We start from the raw sequence: 20,156 nt of genomic DNA on the forward strand, positions 1-20,156 counted from the left end.
ACACATCTAATGCCATTTCAATTTTCCCTTTTCCCCTTTTCATCCCTCTTTCAGGTATTTTACTTACAAATGTGAAATTGAGTACAAATACCTGTTTTGTGTAACTTAATTAATGTAACTGTTCTGTTAGATTCCCAAATAATAAAAAATAACAAAAAAAGCTCTTAGTTGATGATAACTTATATGTTATTCAAAACAAATGTAAAATTTGAATGTGTAGAATTGGAATGGAAGTTTATATTTCTATGGTTGACATGTCAGCAAAAACCCATGGGTTAAAAAAATTTCCAACACACAATTAATTTAAATATCCACTTTGTATATGAAAAATATGTTTATTATTATATAATATATTGAAATTTGCAATATTTTTCAAATTGAAGCGCCTTATCCAGTTCTGCCTTTACAGTCTAGTGGTTAGCATGCTGGAAGTTGCGGGTTTAATTTACAGGGGGGTGTGAATAAATAAATAAATTTTTACTTTTTTTTTGACATTTCAACATACATAAAGAAGAATATGGAAGTCTGGGTGTATGGACAGGGCTTATGACCTGTTATAGGCTGGCTAAGTCATCACATTCACCATTCTACCCATGATTGACAGCCACACTGTTCAAATTTTATGGAACTCCTACATATATTGATCAATCTCATGACACAGTACATATGAATTCACAACAGCGATGTTGGATTGAGAAAGCTTTTATTTAGCAGAGACCCTTTTATTTGTATGCAAGATCCGAACCCCGGATTATTTTTTATATACTGGGAAATGCCTGAAAACATGTTTTTTTTAAAATACATGTGGGTCATCAGCCCTGTAAATACCCAGACTTCTATAGTCTTCTTAATTTATGTTGGTATGTCAAAGAAAAAAATAACTTAGTGGAGAAAACTCTGATTTGTGAACAAGTATTTGGACACACTCAAAATGTTGTGAAAGAAAATTTTCATCAAATGTTTACTTAACACACTAAGGAAGGGTGTTTTTTACACCTGCGGACCTCTGGCGACGGGATTTGATAACTATGTACATATAGTTAAGACCTTAACAAAGAGATTGGTACATAATATTCATAAAAAACATTAAATATGTAATTCGTTCTTTTCTGACTTTGAAATGAGGCCGGCGCAGAAGGTAGAAATACCCTTCCCATCCTTAAGCAGAATAGAAATACCTTTCCCGTCCATAGTGTGTCAAAATCACCCTAAACTGGTATCTAAAATGCAGGATTGATTGATCACCTTGCCTTCATATAATAAATGATCAATACTACCTTCCCAGTTTATTGCTTAAAATATACACCTTGTATTATTGTTTTAAAAAAGAATACGCACTGCACTAGGCTTCGTGTGTATAGTTATTTAAGTCTAGGCATATAAAAACATTATAATAATAACTATTACAAAAGCATACATGATACACCGATGCACATATTTTACAAAAAATTAAAGGTATTTTGACTGCGATCAGATTTGTATTTAAAAACATACTAAGTTTCTTCAGTCGTTGCGTGTATTCTTAAATAATATTACATATACATATATGTTACACAATAAGTTCACCATTGATTACAAAGGAACTGTTTGTAAATAATAAAAAAAAGCCATGATAATCATAGATTAATTAATATTTTATTAACACATTTCGTACGGGTGTTTTTTACACCTGTGGACCGCTGGCAACGGGATTTGATAATTATGTACATATAGTAAAGACCTTTAGAAAGGGATTGATACATAGTATTCATATAAAAACATTAAATATGTAATTCCTTCTTTCTGCCTTTGAAATGAGGCCTTAATACTTTTCCCGTACTAAGTGTGTTAATAATAAAGGCGCAAGTCTGTAAATGTTCCATTAATGCTATTAAAATCTGCTACGTGTTATTTTTAACCTAAAAAAAGGCTCATACATCACCCAACGTACCTTCCAAATGTCTTCCGAATTTATCCACCATTTTTCGAATCGTTTCAGTGATTTTTTTCTTTGAATATTTAGCAATAATAAAAAAAGGTAAATTAGTAGTAATTTTTTCTTTTTGTAACCCTTATCCGCACCCAATGGTGCATAGGGCACTGCATCGTATTGACACAGTGTTATTTTGATCGTTACTTACATGAAGGCAAGGTGATCACTCCTGCGCTTCACGGACCAGTCCAGAGCGGAGCATTTCGTCGTAACGTAACGTATTTCGCGGCGAGCACCCGACTTCGGATGGAGCACTCGGAACGCTGTACTGACTATACTAATGCTCGCATCGTAACGTGTTACGTTATAACGGAATGACTCTGGTCAGTCCCCACCTTTTGAGTGTAAAATCGCTAATATTTATTTTCACTCTTCCACTCTGGGAATCGAACCATACTATCGTCAAAATATAATAATCATGCTATAATCAAAATTTAAAAAACAAAAAAAGACATAAATGTATCTTAACCTAAAACTGCTAGATTTAGTAAGCTAAGTAAGAAAATGACAGAATAGCTTTTATACTATTAACATAGTAGAAAATATAGAGAATTGCACCCATTCAGTGTTTCAAAACGTAACCGTTGTTCAATCACAAAAATTATATCAAATCATGGTTATCAACTCCTGCCTTGTTTTATATATAACATAACAATTTTTATAGCCTCCCACCAGTCTGATGATGTCGGTAACGACGAAACCCGGTCGCTGGTCAAATAAAAATAAAGTGGAAAAGCTAAAAATATTGGTTTTAATCTAATAATATAGTAACCGTTGTATCGCTTATACAGGGAACATGAATAAAAAAAAATGCAAATCTACAGTCAATCTGGGTAAGTTTGAACTACTGCTTGAAATTTTTAATCTTATAATAACTGGTGCAGTGTACTAGATATTGCAATGAGAAAATATGTTGTTCAATTTTACCCTGATTTACCGGGAAGCCATAAATACTAACTAATTTTACAATTGTTTATTTTTAAATAATAAATATATACTTGAATCGTAAAATTCACAGCTAAGCCTCAACACATTAGTATTTTGATTATAACTTTAGTAACAAAAACAAGTGCAATTGCAAAACAACTATAAAAATGTTTAAAGTTACCCAGATTGAGGGAATAGATTTTATTTTTAGAATATTTTGAATATTCTTGACATTCGTATCTCGGTATTTTTGCTAGTAAGTTGTGGTAATTTTGAGGAGAGCCAATTGCAGTAGACAACTGCTAAAAGACATTAACCACATAACAGTCAAATTTTGGCGAGAAAATTCATCGGTGTAGGAAATCATCACCAAACAACTCGAAACAAGACTACCCGAACACTCGGGTTAGTCGATAAGAACAAATACATAAATATATTCGGCTCGGGCTAAAATCAATACCACCAAGTTGGAATATGATTTGCCCGAGCAGCACCCCGACTCATTAATGCTATTATCATTAATGCAACACAAACTCCTTGCCCGAGTTACGCTCGGGATAAACTAGCAACTAGTTAAAATCTGTAAAATTTCATGCTGTGTCACATTCTGCGGGGAGATCGGTACCAGTTTGCTTCAAACAATACTGATGAGGAAAATTGAGAAGCAGCATCATCCTGGCAGAAGGCAAACATCTTGGCTGCGCAGTATAAGAGATTGGACCGGGATGAGACATGTGGGGGGGTTGTTCCGGGTTGCGCAAGACAGAGAAGCCTTCGCCAGAGCGATTTTCACCGTCGGGGGGACCTGATACACACAGCAAGAAGAAGTTGCGGTAGATTGACTTTGTATCAAATTGATGGCATACGTTTCCAAACACTGTTTAGTTTTGTCAGTTTATGAATGGTGTTGCTGGGAAGGTTCAGCAGTTTTACGTGATGAAATCGTTGTCGTCCCCGACTTCTAGGAATACGTCGTAAGCCTCCCGGTGGCACGTACCCTCGCTGGTGAACACGTACTTGTGGAAAGTGCCGTCCACACAGATAGCTGGAAACATACAAAAGTGCTGTCAGGTCAAAAAAAAATTACAGATATCTTCAATACCAAAATGGTGTATCGCCTTAAAACAAATCATTTATTTTATTTTAATTTCACAATACATATATGTGCAAAAAATATAATTTTGTTAGCTTTGACTTTTCTTAAAATATTACGGCCTACTGGGAACAGCTTTACTAATATCTCCTGGCACTAAAAGGGTTTAGGTCCAGTATTCATTAAATCGCAACTTGAATTTCCCTAAACCCAGGTAACATTTGACGTAATTGAATTTTTTCCTTAAAACATAATTTTTGTATTATTAAAAAAATAAGTTTTTCTTCTAAATAAATATATATATGGTTTCCAAAAAAAAAGAGTAATTGAAAGGTAAGGAGTTAAAAAAAATATAATTTTTTTTTCAACTTATATTCTACAAAACAAAAAAAAATACAAAATATATTCTAAAAAGTCCAAACCTGAGTGTGGCTGAGCGTATTCTGATATGAACACTGGAGATCTAGACCTTAAGAATCCTACATTTTTAAAAGAAGTATTATAAAAAAATTGGCTCGTAGGGGTTTGTCGTATTCAACATTGATTACCTGCCACGCTGGTATTGCTGAGGAAGGCGCAGAGGGCGGGCTGCTCCCTGGGGACGGCCCCCGAGGCCAGGGGCCGCTCGCCCCCCAGCAGGGCGCCCCCGCCCCCGCCGCCGCCGCACACCCCAAACACGTGCAGCGTGCCCTTGTCGGAGCAGCAGCACAGCAGCTCGCCGCCGCGGGAGAAGTTCATGCTGGAATTACGCGCAACACTTATCAAAACACTGGCCTTACATACGTAACACATACATAACTTGTATTGATTGGTAGTGACAGAGGTATTGAAAGTAAGCTTTTAAATGTAAATTCACAACAAAATCGGGATACAATTTTGTTTCACGTTTTCAATAAATTTCACAGCTTAGTTAAAAAAAAAAATTGCTTTGCAAGAGAAGGTCTGTCAGGAAGCCAAGATGCTTCTGTATCAGATCTGGGCATGCGGTGGGACGGCTTTCTATGGCCATACATACAGACAGAAATATTTCAGAAGCAGTTGATATTGCCGCCTTCATAGTGTAATGGTCAGTACGCTCGGCTACCGTACTGGAGGTCCCGGGTTCGATTCCCAGGGAGGGGATCAAATAAATATAATGATGTTTTTACTTATATTTATTTGACTCCTCAAAAAAAAACATATAAAAGTAAAAATGACTAACCACAAAGCTTTCTTCAGATCTTTAAACCCTTATCCGCACCCTATCCTGCATCATAAAAATGCAGTGTTATCTTGATTGTTAACACATGAAGGAAAGGTGACAGCCCTAAGCTGCAGGTACCAGTCCAGGGTAATATTGAAAAAATCTTATTAAATATAAGTGAAAAAATCACATATATTTATTTGAACCTCTTCTGGGAATCGAACCCGGGACCTCCAGCATGGTAGCCAAGCACGCTGACAAACCAAGTAACCTAATCACAAATAACTGCAAACCCAACACTGATCTGTACAATGTTTTTTGGCTCGGTCTCGTACTGTACCCAAAGTACACAAATAGAACGCTTATAAGCGTCTCCTGCTCTCTACCAACAGTTTGTGAAAGACGCTTTTAAGCGTTTCCCGCATACAATGTGTAAGTACAACAGTGACCATATGAGTTACCAGAAGAGCGTGGCGTGGTCCGCTCCCCGGCGGAGTGTGTGCAGGAGTACCCGTCGCCTGGTGCACCACACGCGGAGCAGCGTGCCCTGCTCTGAGGCAGTGGCCAGCAAAGCCCCGCCGGCCGACAGCGCCATGCAGCGCAGGGCCCCCTTGTGGCAGCGCAGGACGCTCACGGCGCCCGAGGCACTCACGTCCTGGAATGGGCAACATCAGGAAGATAGGCAGGCATAGTATAGAAGACATCGAAAAAAAAGAAAACATACTCATCTTCTTTACATTTTGAGTGTGTCCAAATACTTGTTCACAAATCTGGATTATCCATATTCTTCTTCATCTATCAACATAGATGAAGAAGAATATGGAAATCTGGACATTTACGGGACTTACAAGCAGTGTGTTTGTCAAACATGGGTAGAATTGGTGAATGTTATACGTGTGTAAAGTTATCACTCAAACCAGCCCATGACGGTCGTCAGCCCTGTAAATGTCCAGACTTCCATATTCTTCTTCATCTTTGATGAGATGTCAAAAAATAATATAAAATTGAATAAATATTAGAGTGAAAAATCACTTATATTTATTTGACCCCCCTCTGAGAATCAAACTGGGGACCTCCAGAATGGCAGCTTGCTGATCATTACACGACGGAGGCGGTTGTGGAACTCGGAAGAAAATATCCTTCTTTTCTTCACTGTCACAAAATAATTCAAATAACATTTTTTTAAACTCACCAGCAGTTGAACAGACCCCGTCTTGTGTCCGGGGGCTGCTAGCAGGCGGCGAGGGGCCCCCGACAGGGCCGCCAGCTCGCATATCCCCTCCGGATTGGGCGGAGTCTGTAGCACTTGCTGCGCCTTAGTTCCACTGGGCCACCGCACCACAAATACGGAGAGGTCCAGGGCTACCGCTATCCTGGAATGGAAACATGGAAACAACTTATATATTAAATGTTAAAATCAAACACTGATTTTTTTGAGTTTACTAAATTGTATTTTATTGTTAAAAAACACATAAAAACAAATTTTCTGACAATTGTTTCCCCTTGTTTATGGCATTTTCAAACTAATGTCTTGTTATGGCATTTTCAAATATTCGTATGAAAATGTCAAAACAAGGCGAAAAACCTGTCACAAAATTTATTTTTAAGTGTTTTTTAACAATAAAATACAATTCAGTGGACTAGGGCACTGCATCATACAAACACAGTGTTATCTTGATCGTTAACACATGAAGGAAAGGTGATCAACCCTCCGCTTCAGGTACCAGTCCAGGGTAATATGGAATAAATATCAGGGTGAAAAAATCACTTATATTTATTTGACCCCCTGCTGGGAATCGAACCCGGGACCTCCAGAACGGTAGCCGAGCGTGCTGACCATTACACTACGGAGGCGGACTGTGTTTGATATAAAATATAAAGCCAACTTACATGTCTCTTCTGATTCGTATTGCTTTTACTGCCGACGGAAATTCAATTTCACATATAAACTTGCTTTTAGCATCGTCGTACACCATGAGCATGTTGTCCTGGGACCTCCTCACCAGGAACAGGAGGTTGGTCCTGTTCAGCATCTCGCAAAGAGTCACATCTCCCACTTCTTCCAGACCTTATAGACGGAGGAAACAAAATCACCACAAAATTATCTTATATTATTTTGAGAAATAAAAAGACTTTGTGTTTTGATTCACTCACATTTTTACTAACCAACTAGTTTCGGCAACAACCTGTTGCCTCTTCAGGGTTTAAAATATTTAAATTAAACCCTGAAGAGGGCAACAGGTTGTTGCCGAAACTAGTTGGTTAATAAAAATGTGAGTGGATCAAAACACAAAGTCTTTTTATTTCTCAAAATAATATATCAATATGATCCACAAAGTTAATGCTTTCAATATTCAAAACACAAAATTATCTTATTTACCAACGAATTTTTGAAAGGCTTATCTTAAAAACCAAGAAAATTTGTACTAATAGCAAAAAAATACAAGCAATTAATAAATACATTCATAATTTCTGTACCAATCGTTTGATTATTATGATTTTTTATTATTTTAACTACCAAAAGCCGACTAGTCGGCTTTTCGCTGCCAACTGTAATTGATCAAACACCGATTAGTCGGTTTTTCTGCCCGACGTACTGGATTTTTTTTTCCACAATTATGTATATACTTTCTCAGCATTTCTTCCCCACGTTATAATGGATAAATTTAAACGCTGTGTTTCACTCTCTCTCGCTGCTCACTGATAGTGTGTGAAGGAGACGTGTATTTACTATTATTATTATTATTATTAAACCCTTATCCGCACCCCAATGGTGCATAGGGCACTGCGTCATATAAACGCAGTGTTATCTTTATCGTTTACACATGAAGGAAAGGTGATCAGCCCTCCGCTTCAGGTACCAGTCCAGGGTTACCAATATTGAATAAATATTACAGTGAAAAAATCACTAATATTTATTTGACCCCCCTGGGAATCGAACCTGGGACCTCCAGAACGGTAGCCGAGCGTGCTGACCATTACACTACGGAGGCGGGCATAAAAGTACTTACTATTTGTTATTTTATTATTATTTTATGTTTTAGACTTTTTGTTTCTCTAGTAGTGTATTCATTCGTGTATTTTTATATTAGATACTGTATATATATATATGTATGATGTTAAAGGCTTTAGCCGTTCAATAAATAAATTTCACTATTTGTTTGTCTACCCTATGTACTGAAATAATTTCTAACAATTACATATATCACTATATCAATTTCAAATTTGAACTATTAATTTCAAAAAGATATTTACTAGAAACTAAAATTTAAAAAAATAAATATGCACTATTCTTTGTCAAAATATTACATGTAGTTGAGGTACTTTGAGGTAGTATTTTACAAAAATGGCACTATATAAAATAACCACAATTATTATTGTTATTTGAAAAATTCATATATCATAAAATAATAAGAAAAAAATTATCAAAATTTTTTATACAAAATAAACAATAAATAGCCAAGCCCGCTTTAAGAATTGCCTCCCTTCTGACACTGGTTGTAAGGTACGATCTTAGCGTATTGTAGTGTAAGGTAACACACTAAATTATGTGAAGTAGTGCCTTATTCACCACTGGGCGCAGGTAAACTTCATTCTTCCATCCATAGATTAGTTTAGCAATTTCGTAAATAAAAATTAATAATCGCGATTGAGTTACTCGCGCAAAATGGGGTCAAGTTCAGGCAATGTTCCGAATGAGTCATCGGACTATTTTAGAGACTTAAAGTCATTGTTTTAATTCAAGATATTTATGCTTCATCATTGTGCTTTTGCCTTTACGCGCGAATCAAAATGGCTTTATTCTCAATAATATCAATATTTTAAAGCATTTACTTTGTGGTTAGTCATTTTTACATTTATATTTTTTTACAAAAATGTTGTAATATTAGTATATAACCACTCACCGAGATTTTTTTGGACTAACATCCCTAGTGCATGTCCGACCTCGGCCCTTAGTGCATGTTGGTCCTCGGCTCGACCGAAATTGCGTGTGATCATAATTTTATGTAGTTATAAGTGTGTGAATAGTGCTATGGTAGTGACGTGTAGTATTGTTTGCATGCTGTTGTAGTGATTGTCCTGACGAAGAGACGAGTATGTCTCGAAACCGTTAGACAAAAAATCTTGGTGAATGGTTATATGTAAACTAATATTACCAACATTAAAAAAAAAAAATGAAGAAAGTAAAATGCTGTATTAATTTTAAATCAAACACAGATTTTTTGAGTCTACTAAGTTGTATTTTATTAACAAAAAACAAATAAAAAATTATATTGTGACAATTGTTTCGCCTTGTTAGGGCATTATCAAACGAATGTGAAGATCAAATGGACTACGGTCCTTATGTAGCTATACAATTCTAAGTAACAGTTTTAACACGTGCAGCGATGCACGTGTTAAAACTGTCACTTAGAATTGTATAGCTACATAAGGACCGTAGTCCATTTGATCTTCACATTCGTTTGATAATGCCCTAACAAGGCGAAACAATTGTCACAATATAATTTTTTATTGTTTTTTATTAATAAAATACAACTTAGTAGCCTCAAAAAATCTGTGTTTGATTTAAAATTAATACATAAATTAAAATGGAGTTCTGCAAATTAAACGCCAAGTCAATAAATAAAGTAAAATGGCTTTGTTTTAAGCAGCCTACAAACCTACAATCTCTCTCAGTTTTCTATAATACTCTTCATAATCTTAGTGCACCACTCGTTGAGAATTACATGCACCTATCGGTAAATAGAGAAAACTTCTCTACATCAGGGCTGTCCAAATCAGATACGATCCTGGGTCGATCCGAGTAACTAAATAGATTTGATTATCACCCTAGATTACCCGCGTTCCATATAGAACACGACCAGTGCCAACTATGCTTTATCCTTACCCAACCCACCCTGATAAAAAAATCTCGCCACTGGAATAAATAAACTTTGAGAAAAATGCACCTTCTACATACCCCTCCGAGAAAGGTCCGAAACATTACTATCCTATCCTTTGAACACTTACTGTCCATCGTATCACCCTTCTATTGGATCCTCTTGGTCTCCCCTTAACCCTTTCACTGCTGAGCCTTTTATCACATACAATGCCAAAATTGCGGAAGAATTTTAGAGAAAAAATAGGTTTCTAAATTGGTTCATATATATAGAACTTCCAAGAATTTGAGTAGTGTGGTTGTCAATAATGGGTAGAATTGGTGAATGTTACACGTGTGTAAAGTGATCACTTAAACCAGCCTATGACGGTCGTAAGCCCCGTAAATGCCCAGACTTCCATATTCTTCATCTTTGATGAGATGTCAAAAAATAATATGAAAATAACTCCTGTAATTGGAGATAATTCAGATTTTGTGAACAAGTATTTGGACACACTCAAAATGTTGTAAGTGTAGTTACACAAAATTGTGTAGATTTTCATCAAATATTATTTTCACCGCAAAATACTTTTTAAAAGTTTATTTATGATTATTATTCACGAATTACAAAATGAAATCTACACAGGTCGTTATTTAAAATCAAACTAAGCAATAGTCGATATTTCGACGGTACGCAGTTTTCGCGCAGTAATAAAGCGTCGGTTTATGGACGGTCCGCAGGAAATCGGTTAAATCTCTTACCTGACCTAATTTTTTTATGCCTTGCAGTATTATCAATGCACAATAATAAAAGTGTTTAAATATTTAAATCGCAACTTCTTTTCATTTGTTTTTTTCTTTATAGTTGTGTGCAAGCGCTATCTAACCACTAATTCAAAACAGCGTTATAAGGTACAAACCATGACTACTATAAGGCCAAACTTGCATTAGTAAAATTCAGTTGCCTTCCGGCAACGCACAGAGCCGGTCGTCTGGTCATGACCAATTTTTTTTTTAGAAAACATTGGATATTTTTGTTTTTTAGAATTTGTACTGAAAAAATATTATATTTTTTATAACTCATTGCCTTTCAATAACTCTTTTCTTTTCAAAACCATATATTTATTTCGAAGAAAAAGCTATTTTTGCAGTCCAAAAAAGAAAAAAAACAATTACGTCAAATGTTGCCTGGGTTTGAAGAAAATTAAGTTGCTATTTAAAAGAAATTTGTTTTATTTGTTGACTAGAAAATACTGCTTGCAAATGTACATATCGCTCACTCCGTTCAACATCATATATATGTAAAAAATTGTCAATTTTCAGTTGTGCATGTTTTCGGAATGCTTAGAAAATGTACTATATCCCAGCAAAAGTGGCATATTTTTAACTCAATATTTACCCGCTACAGGGCAGAAAGTGTTGTTTTTAGAAAAAGTATTGTTTAATTATTTTTTTAAATAAACTAAATATTTTTCAAATGGAGAAATAACATTCAGGTTTTACCTAAAAAGATCTGTTGCACAGTAAAAAATTCAATAAGTGGCTTGATATTTATTTTTAATACATTTTATTATATTTTTAAACTTTAAAAACGATCTCCTGAAAAATCAAGTTTTTTTTTATATATGACATTGTTGAAAGGAGTGAGCGATATGTTTTTTGTACCTTCAATAAGTAAAAATATAGAATATTGGTAAAACTTACTGTAGTTGGTTTTCTCAACCAGAGGGTCTACATTGTATATTCTCAGGCCTGTATCCATGCAACATGTAAAACATCCTACAAAATTAAAACAGTGGATAAAACATTTATTGTTTATCAAATAATCGACGCAAATAACTGAATGAACGGATATTAATTGCGACTCTGAAAACTCCACAGCAAACAAACAAGACTTCGTGGCGGGGAGTCGCTGATAACGAGCACATGGGAATTTCATTGTCACAAAAAAATGTCATTTTCGAAGACGGCCTCCGAAACGCAAGGATGAAATACATTTAGATTAAAACGTAAAACAATGATGATTAGATTGACGAATTTAAATATAGAGAACAAAGGAAGCTATGAATACGTTATAAGTATCAAACAGACCTTGGTCTTGGTTGAATCTCAAACTCAGAACCCCGCTCCCTCGTCTTGCACGCGCCATCGCTTCTGGTGCTTTCATTTACCGACAACATATGTCATGAAGTATGATAATCCTTTGTTTTATTTGGCGATTAGCGTCGTTCCGAATGTTTATTACGCACTTTCATTGTGTGGATTAGTACGAACTTGTGACAAACAGCTGATTCAAAAAGATCAAAACAAACTGATGTTGGCTACGCGAGAAATGTGCAAATATTTTTGTGAGTGTTGCCAGACCAAATTTTTTCTTTACCTGATATCAAAGATTATATACCCTGATATAATTTATTTATATACCGGTTCCAAATTTTGAGAGGGTACATTTATTGTGTGTAAAATTTTAAAATATAAATGATAACCTGTGTTTTTTTATCACAGAGGCCCTGAACCGGTATTCTGTCACTCGTTTTTGAAGGATTTTCAAGGTTTTACATGTATATAAATATGCACATCTCCGCTTCTATTAACCTCACACGACTAGGGAAGGGAATCAAATCCCGCAGGCCTGCGGGCAAATCTTTGCCTGCGGGATTGAGGTCATCAATCCGTAAAATCCGACAAGGGCGTTTGTGCACTGCACGGAATTTTACCGTCCGACACTTCGAAAAACGATGAGTGGCATGTGCCATCCATATTTCTTCGGATCGGTGCGTGTTAATTCGATCACGCTAAACTATCGTAGTCGCTTTTATTTTTCAAAACCAGACTGTAAAATTCCGGGCAGTGCACAATCCCTCTAATAATACTCTCATCTCATTCTCTTCCCAGTACTACACGCAGCACCTCCGATTCATCCTTCTCACTCCTCCAAAAGCAGTAAATTTACCTCAATCTCAGTCTTCTGCCAGTGTACTATGACCTATTATCCGTCTTGTGAATATTTGAATACGGAGTCTTGGTTCCAACTCTAATGTATGGAAGTGAAACATGGAGTTGGCAAAAGAAGGATGAAAGTAGACTGAATGCAGTCGAAATGTGATCTCTCAGAAGAATGTGCGAAAAAACGATGTATGATAGATGTGCGAATAGTGAAATAAGGAAGGAATGCAAAGCTGAGATAAGCATTATCGATAAAATTAAGAAAGGTGTGTTGAGATGGTTTGGACATGTAGAACGAATGAGTGAGGAAAGAACGGTAAAACAAATTTATGAGGCGAATGTAAGTGGAAAAAAGAGCAGAGGAAGACCGAGAAAAACATGGCACGATCAGGTATGCCAAATACTTGAAAGTGGTCAGGTTAGGAGTCGTAACAATCGTCGGGTATGTATGAGGAGATGCAAGAACGTGGAAGAGGCGAAGAATGTTTGCAAAGACAGAGTGGTGTGGCGTTCTATTCTCTCTGCCTAAGCGGCGTGATGGTTAGTTAGTTAGTGAATATTTGGATCACGCCTGTCAAAGAGACTGTATCCGATTATCCAGCACTCTCTCAATATTATAAGAAGCAATCTGGCTAACCACTATACTACAAAGGCCAAAAATAAAAGAAGTAAAGAAAAATTTGTTTTTAATAAAACATATTATAATAAGACGTTACATACAAGTATAAGTTCAGACAAAAAAGAATTACAAGGATAGAATATAATTCAATTGTAAAAGTAGATAGTTAAATTAAATTATAGTAAGTAGATAATTACAGAAGACATTTTGGATTTTTTCTGTAAAAGAATTATTATTGTTCATCGGGGCATCATAAGGATCTGGTGTTCTCACCTGGAAAAAAGAGTATTGTTACAATATGGAATCAGAAATTATCATACAGTGAAACCCTTATTTTACGCTTTTTTAAGGGACTGGAGAAAAAAAACTTTTTTGAGGGAAAATTTAAATGAAATGTAAATGTTTTATTTTAATTTATTTTTATGAAAATCATGCAGACGAGTTTTTTGCATACAGAAATCTAAATGGAGTGAAAAAACATTCAAAATATTTTTTGTAAAAATCGTAATTCCTTAACGAATAAAACAAACAAAAAACGTAAAAACTGCACGATAATCCCAAATAATGTCAAAAAAGCGTTACAGATATAGTCAAAAATCAAATAACACGATAGTTTCGACGTAAACTGGGGAAAAAACGTAAATGCTGGTAATAAATGTACGAAAATATATCGGGACTGAAATAATTACGCGCAATTGGCGGGAAAATGTTAGATTCGGGTTTCACTGTATTATATTAATAACAATGAAGAATATTTGTAGTTAATACGCACTTCAGTTTTTTTTTAAATTTATATAAACTCCGATCAGGACCTTCTTGAATAGTATCCTGCATTGGTCATGGCTATATAATTGCTGAGGAATGCAGTAAAACCAAGGGTCAAAAAATCAGTGAGATCTAATGATCCAGCCGTTCCAGACACGTAAATGATAAGTAATAAAACCATACTGGAAACCATTCTCCAATCGATTGAATTCAGAAATTCAACGACGTCAACATCGATGAACGGCAGACGCCTGTGGAATGGACACCGACTAGCTAAATCCATGGATTTGATCAAAAATTGTGTACTAGTAAATTCGATCAATACAAGGCCGCAGACTAGATTGCACAGACGACAAATACTAACCAATATTATTACTAGGCAGAGGAATGAAATGTCAAATACTAAAATGTCTAGACGAGAGGTAAACAAGACAGCGCTTCCCATAATTTGCGCAGGTACCATAAATATATTGGGAAGTTTATGGATTTTTGAAATTACGGGGTGAATAGAAATACCTTTTTCCCCCTTTTACGGTACCTACATAAGACATGCATAGGGTATGGAGCAGTATAATCGATTTTGATACACTAGACCCGTAGAAAAGTTTTATAATTTTAGTGAAAAATCTAAAAATTATTTTGTCTGTCATTTTTCAAAATACTTTTCTAGAAAAATGATGCTGTAATTATCATCACCAGTTCTTCTCCGTCTTATTCCTCATTGCTGAGGGTTGTGACCCTTGCAGAGGCAATGACTCTTCTCCAGTTATCCCTTGACTGCGCTGCACGTAGCGCTCCAACCACTGAGGTGCCTGCTGCTGCCTTAATTTGATCGGTCCATCATGTGGGGATCTTCCTCTCCCTCTCTTTCCCTCCAGGCTACCGATCACAACTAGTCGTTCCAGGCTATCCTCATTGCCACGCGCAACGTATCCAAAGAACTGGAGAATCCGTCGGGTACAGATATTGGCCAGAGTCAAGCCATCCAAGCGTAGTTCCTGGCGAATGGACTCATTGGTGCGTCTAGCTGTCCATGGAATTCGAAGCATGCGCCTCCAACACCATATTTCGAAGGCATCAATTTTTCTCCTTTCTGCTGCTTTTATGGTCCATGTTTCAGCAGCATAGAGAAAAATGGAGTGGACCAAGCTCCTGACAAGCTTCATCTTGGTGTTGTTACTCACACCCCGGTCTTTCCAGATTTTGTCTAGCTTAGACATGGCACTTTTGGCGATGGCGATACGACGTCTAATCTCTCCTTTACAAGTTCCTTCATTGCTGATTTGAGATCCAAGGAACTGGAACTCGTTTATTATAATAATAATAATAATAAAATTGAATAACTTATATAGCGCCATTTTCGTAAAAAAATACCTCAAGGGCGCTTCACGGTGAATGAATTGTGGAAAATATTATGGTGGAAATGATTTAGCTATTATCTCTAAACATTCAAGCGAGTTCCCGAGATCACCAAACTTCTAAGATCGATCTATAATCATGATCTTGGTCTTGCTTTGGTTAATCTCTAGTCCCAGTGCCTTGCTCTCAATCTCTACTCGTTTAAGGAGATCTACCATCTCTTTTGGGTCTTTGGCCAAAAGTGTTGTGTCGTCCGCATATTGTATATTGGACAGCTTTACGCCACCAATGGACACTCCTCCATTCCATTCGTAGAGAGCCCTACATGATGTATTCCCCATAGATGTTAAACAGGTCAGGAGAGAGTATGCATCCCTGTCTTACACCTTTCTCAGTGGGGAAGCTTGCGTGTTTATGCCATTGATTCTTACGATTGCCTTACTTTGGGCATAAAGTCCATGGATGAGTTTTATCAAATGGGATGGGACTCCCATCTCCATGAGTACTTTCCACAGATGTTCCCACTTCACGCAGTCGAAAGCTTTCTTGTAATCGATAAAGCATAAAACTGTTGGCGTCAGGAACTCTCGGCCTTTTTTGATCACTTGGCGGATGTTGAGGATCTGCTCTCTTGTTCCTCTTCCTTTCACAAAATTTTTTGTGAAAGGAAGAGGAAGCTTGTTCCTTTGGTATTTGCCATCCAATGTAACTGTGTAAACGTGCTTTTAGAACACATAGCAATATCTTGCTGGTGTGAGAGATAAGTGCTATTGTCCTATAGTTTTCACACTTTTTGGATGAGCCTTTTTTGTGAAGAGGAATGAAAATAGATTCTGCCCATTCCTGAGTCCATGTTCCCGTTCTCCATATGTTGCGGAGATCCAGCACTGTTTTTATGCCCTTATCCCCTAGTTCTTTTAGAAGCTCGGCCTGTATGCAGTCATTGCCGGGGGACTTGTTGCATTTTAGTTTTTTCAGTGCATCTCAAATCTCTTCTTCCAAAATGTCGCGTTCCATGGTTTGATTCTCAAAGGAAGGACTTCCTGCTGTTGAGGTCTCGGCATATAGTCAGGAGCAGTAAACTCGCCATCTCTCCAAGACGCTGCTAATGTCCGTCAGAACGCTTCCATTGTGGTCCTCTATTGCCCATGTCTGAGGTTTGAAAGCACGGGTTAAGAGTTTAACCTTTTAGAAAAGATCCTTTGTAGTGACGCTATTCGCTTTATCTTCTATCTCAGCACAGATATCCGAAATTTGTTTATTTTTGTCTCGTCGGCAATGTCTTTGTATATCTTTTTTGAGCCTAGAGTATTCTTGTCTCGCTTCTGCAGATGAGGTTCTTTTTACTCTCATTGCTTTCCGCTTTGATATCATATCCCATGTGGGGTCTGAAATCCAAGATTTCCTTCTCTTTTCTCGGCTCCTGATATTTCATTGCAGTCTTGACAATTTTCTCTTTGAGACTGTTCCAACGCTGTTCGACATTTTCAGAGGAGTTTACGTTGAAATCAGCGTCTTGTTTCCTGATATCTGTGCCAAAACATTTAATTGCTGGCTCATTGAGGTTTAAAGTTTTAAACTTAACCCATTTTTATAATTTTGAATTTGGCTCTGATTTGTGCAATCAGCAGATTATGATCAGAGCCGCAATCTGCACCAGGATAAGTTTTAACATTACTTACCGATGACCTCCAGCGGCTATTTATCATGATGTAATCAATCTGGTTGCGACATCTATCACCCGGTGATATCCATGTGTAAAGGCGTCTGATGTGCTGTTTAAACCAAGTATTCATGGTTGTCATTTTTTCTTCAATAGCAAATTGGATCAAACGTTCACCTCTATCATTTTGGGTGCCAATTCCATAATGGCCAACCGCACCTTCAAGGTAAGTTTGATCCAACTTTTGCATTGAGATCACCAATAACCATTGTTATTTCTTTATTGGGTATTTGAGCCATCGTTTCTTTGAGAGCAGAATAGAAAAGATCAATAACTTCATCTGGAGCATCGGCAGTCGGTGCATACACTTGTACAATATTCGTTTTGCAGGGTTGAGTGTTCAGTTTGATGTGGATCATTCTGTCATTAATGGGGTTATATCCAATGACAAACTTACTTAACTGAGATGTTAAAATTACCGCTAACCCACTAAATGTTGCATTTGCATTGCCTGAGAAGTATATTGTATTACCGTTTGCTGTTGTTAAGTGTCCATTTTCGGTCCAATGTGTTTCTGAGATTCCTAATATGTGTATGTTATGGTTGGTCATTTCTTTTTCTAGAATATCCGTCTTTTCTGGCAGGCGTAATCCTCTGACATTCCAGGTGCAAACTCTGTGTGTATTACGCACGGATATTCTTGTATTGGAATTAGCTTCACCAGTCGCACATTTCCCACATGGTGCCTGGTGCCTCACACCGATGTGCCCGGTCACCGATTTCCCACCTTGGGGCCCGGACCCCCAGAGGCGCCGGGTGTCAACCGGATCGCTCGACGGCCTTCCTATTTGTTTGCTTACTTTCATTGGGTTGTCTTGGGAAAGTAGTGCAGTGGTTTCCCGTTGCCTTCTGCACCGCAGTACTTCAGTCGTTGAGGCTGTTGCAGCTGCGCCTGGAGTAATCTGTTGGGCAACCGTTCTGGCATCCATTGCCTCCGCTCGCTTCCAGTTCTGATGGGTACTGCTGCCCTCTATCAGTGCAGTAGCCCAGCTAACTCGGGCTGTGGATGCCGGCTGTCCAGTTTCCTGGCAGCCACCATCCTTAGGTACACGGCCTGCACCGGGACCATCCAGGGAGCTCCTCGCCAGTTCAGTACTGATGTGAGCCCTCCAGACCCCCGTCTCACGTCTGCTCACCTACCCAGGCTTCCAAAGGGGTTGGTTACCGCAATCTCTTCCTGGGTTGCTAGGTTTAACAGGGTTCACCACGGGTAGGTGGGAGTGGAGTTGATGCAGAGAGGCTAGTATGTACACAACTTGTATAGTTACATTGTATTGCGCATCTGCATCCACGAACCCCCATCACCAGTTAATAAGCATCATAAAGTTAAGAAAGACAAAGGGTTCGCTAAAAGAACCAATTAACATAAACAGATTAACAACTCGCTGATCAATTGGGATTTCTAATTCGACATAGAGAACGGGTTTGATCGATAATTTCGGAGGGAAATCATCCTGACGGCTGCGTTCCGGAGAAAATGGCGGAATCGCCGTGGATTTCTCTCGGGGCGGCGAATACGAATTCCGGGAACTCAATTATTCGCGGAAAAGGGAGCCTCGTGTACCGTAGCACGCCGTGTTACCCCGATATTAATATCGCGCTTGTTAAGATCTAATCTAAATGAATTTAATAAATCGATTTGAGCCCGGGACAAGTATGCATTTGAATTGAATACAATTACAATCAAGATAAAGGTAAAAAGGGGAAGGATAATTAAAGCTTGAACGTTTCATGTTTAAGTAGACATATTACTAAAATGACTTACCCTAGATTACAACACTTAGAAAATAACTTATAACTAACGAAAGGTCCTCAACACAGTCCAATTTCACTTTTCCTAGCTCATGTCTTGTTCATAGATTTCACTTAACAAAAACACCGTAACGAAGATTGAGGGTTGGTCCATAGTTATGAGCCGTGGGTGGCTCCGGGTTTGTGGAGTCCCGTCGGGCGTGACGGCCACAGGTTATAGGCTGGGCGGTCTTCGAGGTGCAGGTGTTTCTGCATGGACGGCGGACGTCCTAGATGACGCAGTTCCTTCGCAGTTGGGAAGATTGGTCGGCCATAGTGATTACCAATGGCGGCGCGGAATCTGGCGTTCCTGGGTGGATGATGAGGGACGAGGCATCACGTTGGCGGCATCTTCGCGGCTGGAAGATGGCCTTAGATCCCCTGTAGCGCTGGCTACATCGTGTCGTGGCGGCACTTCACACGATTTCTACTCGCGGCTGAGCACTTAGCTGACTGACTAAGTGCTGAGCTTGGGGCTCGGATGGAGCGCGACGGCGTGCGCGTCGCGACCTGCGCGGTTCCCGTATTCGGCGTCGACTGTTGTCGGCGGCGTCTTCAGCTAGCGTCCTACCCGAGGGTCGTACTACCCCTCTCGCTTACTCCTTACACTAGTTAATACTAGTCTCTTTCGCACTTTTAATCTACGTACCTACTCGGCTTACTGACTATGATTATAACTAAATTCCAATGATACTAGCAATAGCGGAATACCGCAACTGGTTGTTAATAGTAACAAAGTTATAGAACTTACAAATAATTAAAAGTTAACAAAGCTAATTATAATATGACTTATTATTAACTAACAGATCCTTAATTAAACTGATTACGATAACTAGTTTAAATTATAATTATTACATAAAATAATGAATTAATGGAGAGTCCTTTCAGAGTAGTGGTTGACGAGTTTGTCAACCACTCGA

The 20,156-nt window shown here is 37.8% G+C and overlaps 1 protein-coding gene and 1 long non-coding RNA gene across 2 annotated transcripts; both read right to left on the reverse strand.

Annotated features, from left to right (window-relative positions):
- Positions 1–793: 793 nt before the first annotated feature.
- On the reverse strand, positions 794–12,371 carry LOC148309479 (WD repeat domain phosphoinositide-interacting protein 4-like). The gene is made up of 7 exons (XM_088259976.1): positions 12,125–12,371; positions 11,738–11,812; positions 7,066–7,243; positions 6,368–6,548; positions 5,637–5,830; positions 4,541–4,731; positions 794–3,944 (listed from the first exon to the last, which is right to left on the reverse strand). Exons 1-7 carry the CDS (start codon positions 12,198–12,200, stop codon positions 3,829–3,831), a joined length of 1,011 nt encoding a protein of 336 aa, XP_088116102.1. The 5' UTR covers positions 12,201–12,371; the 3' UTR covers positions 794–3,828.
- Positions 12,372–13,648: 1,277 nt separating this feature from the next.
- Positions 13,649–14,810, reverse strand: LOC148309480 (uncharacterized). Its single transcript, XR_015837525.1, has 2 exons — positions 14,371–14,810; positions 13,649–13,871 (listed from the first exon to the last, which is right to left on the reverse strand). It is a non-coding gene; the product is annotated as an uncharacterized LOC148309480 (long non-coding RNA).
- Between the last annotated feature and the right edge of the window lie 5,346 nt (positions 14,811–20,156).

This window comes from Brachycentrus maculatus, unplaced genomic scaffold, assembly GCF_059751285.1.
Source record: "Brachycentrus maculatus isolate JH-2025_06_01 unplaced genomic scaffold, ASM5975128v1 h1tg000122l, whole genome shotgun sequence".
In the NCBI taxonomy this organism is placed as follows: Eukaryota; Metazoa; Arthropoda; class Insecta; order Trichoptera; family Brachycentridae; genus Brachycentrus; species Brachycentrus maculatus.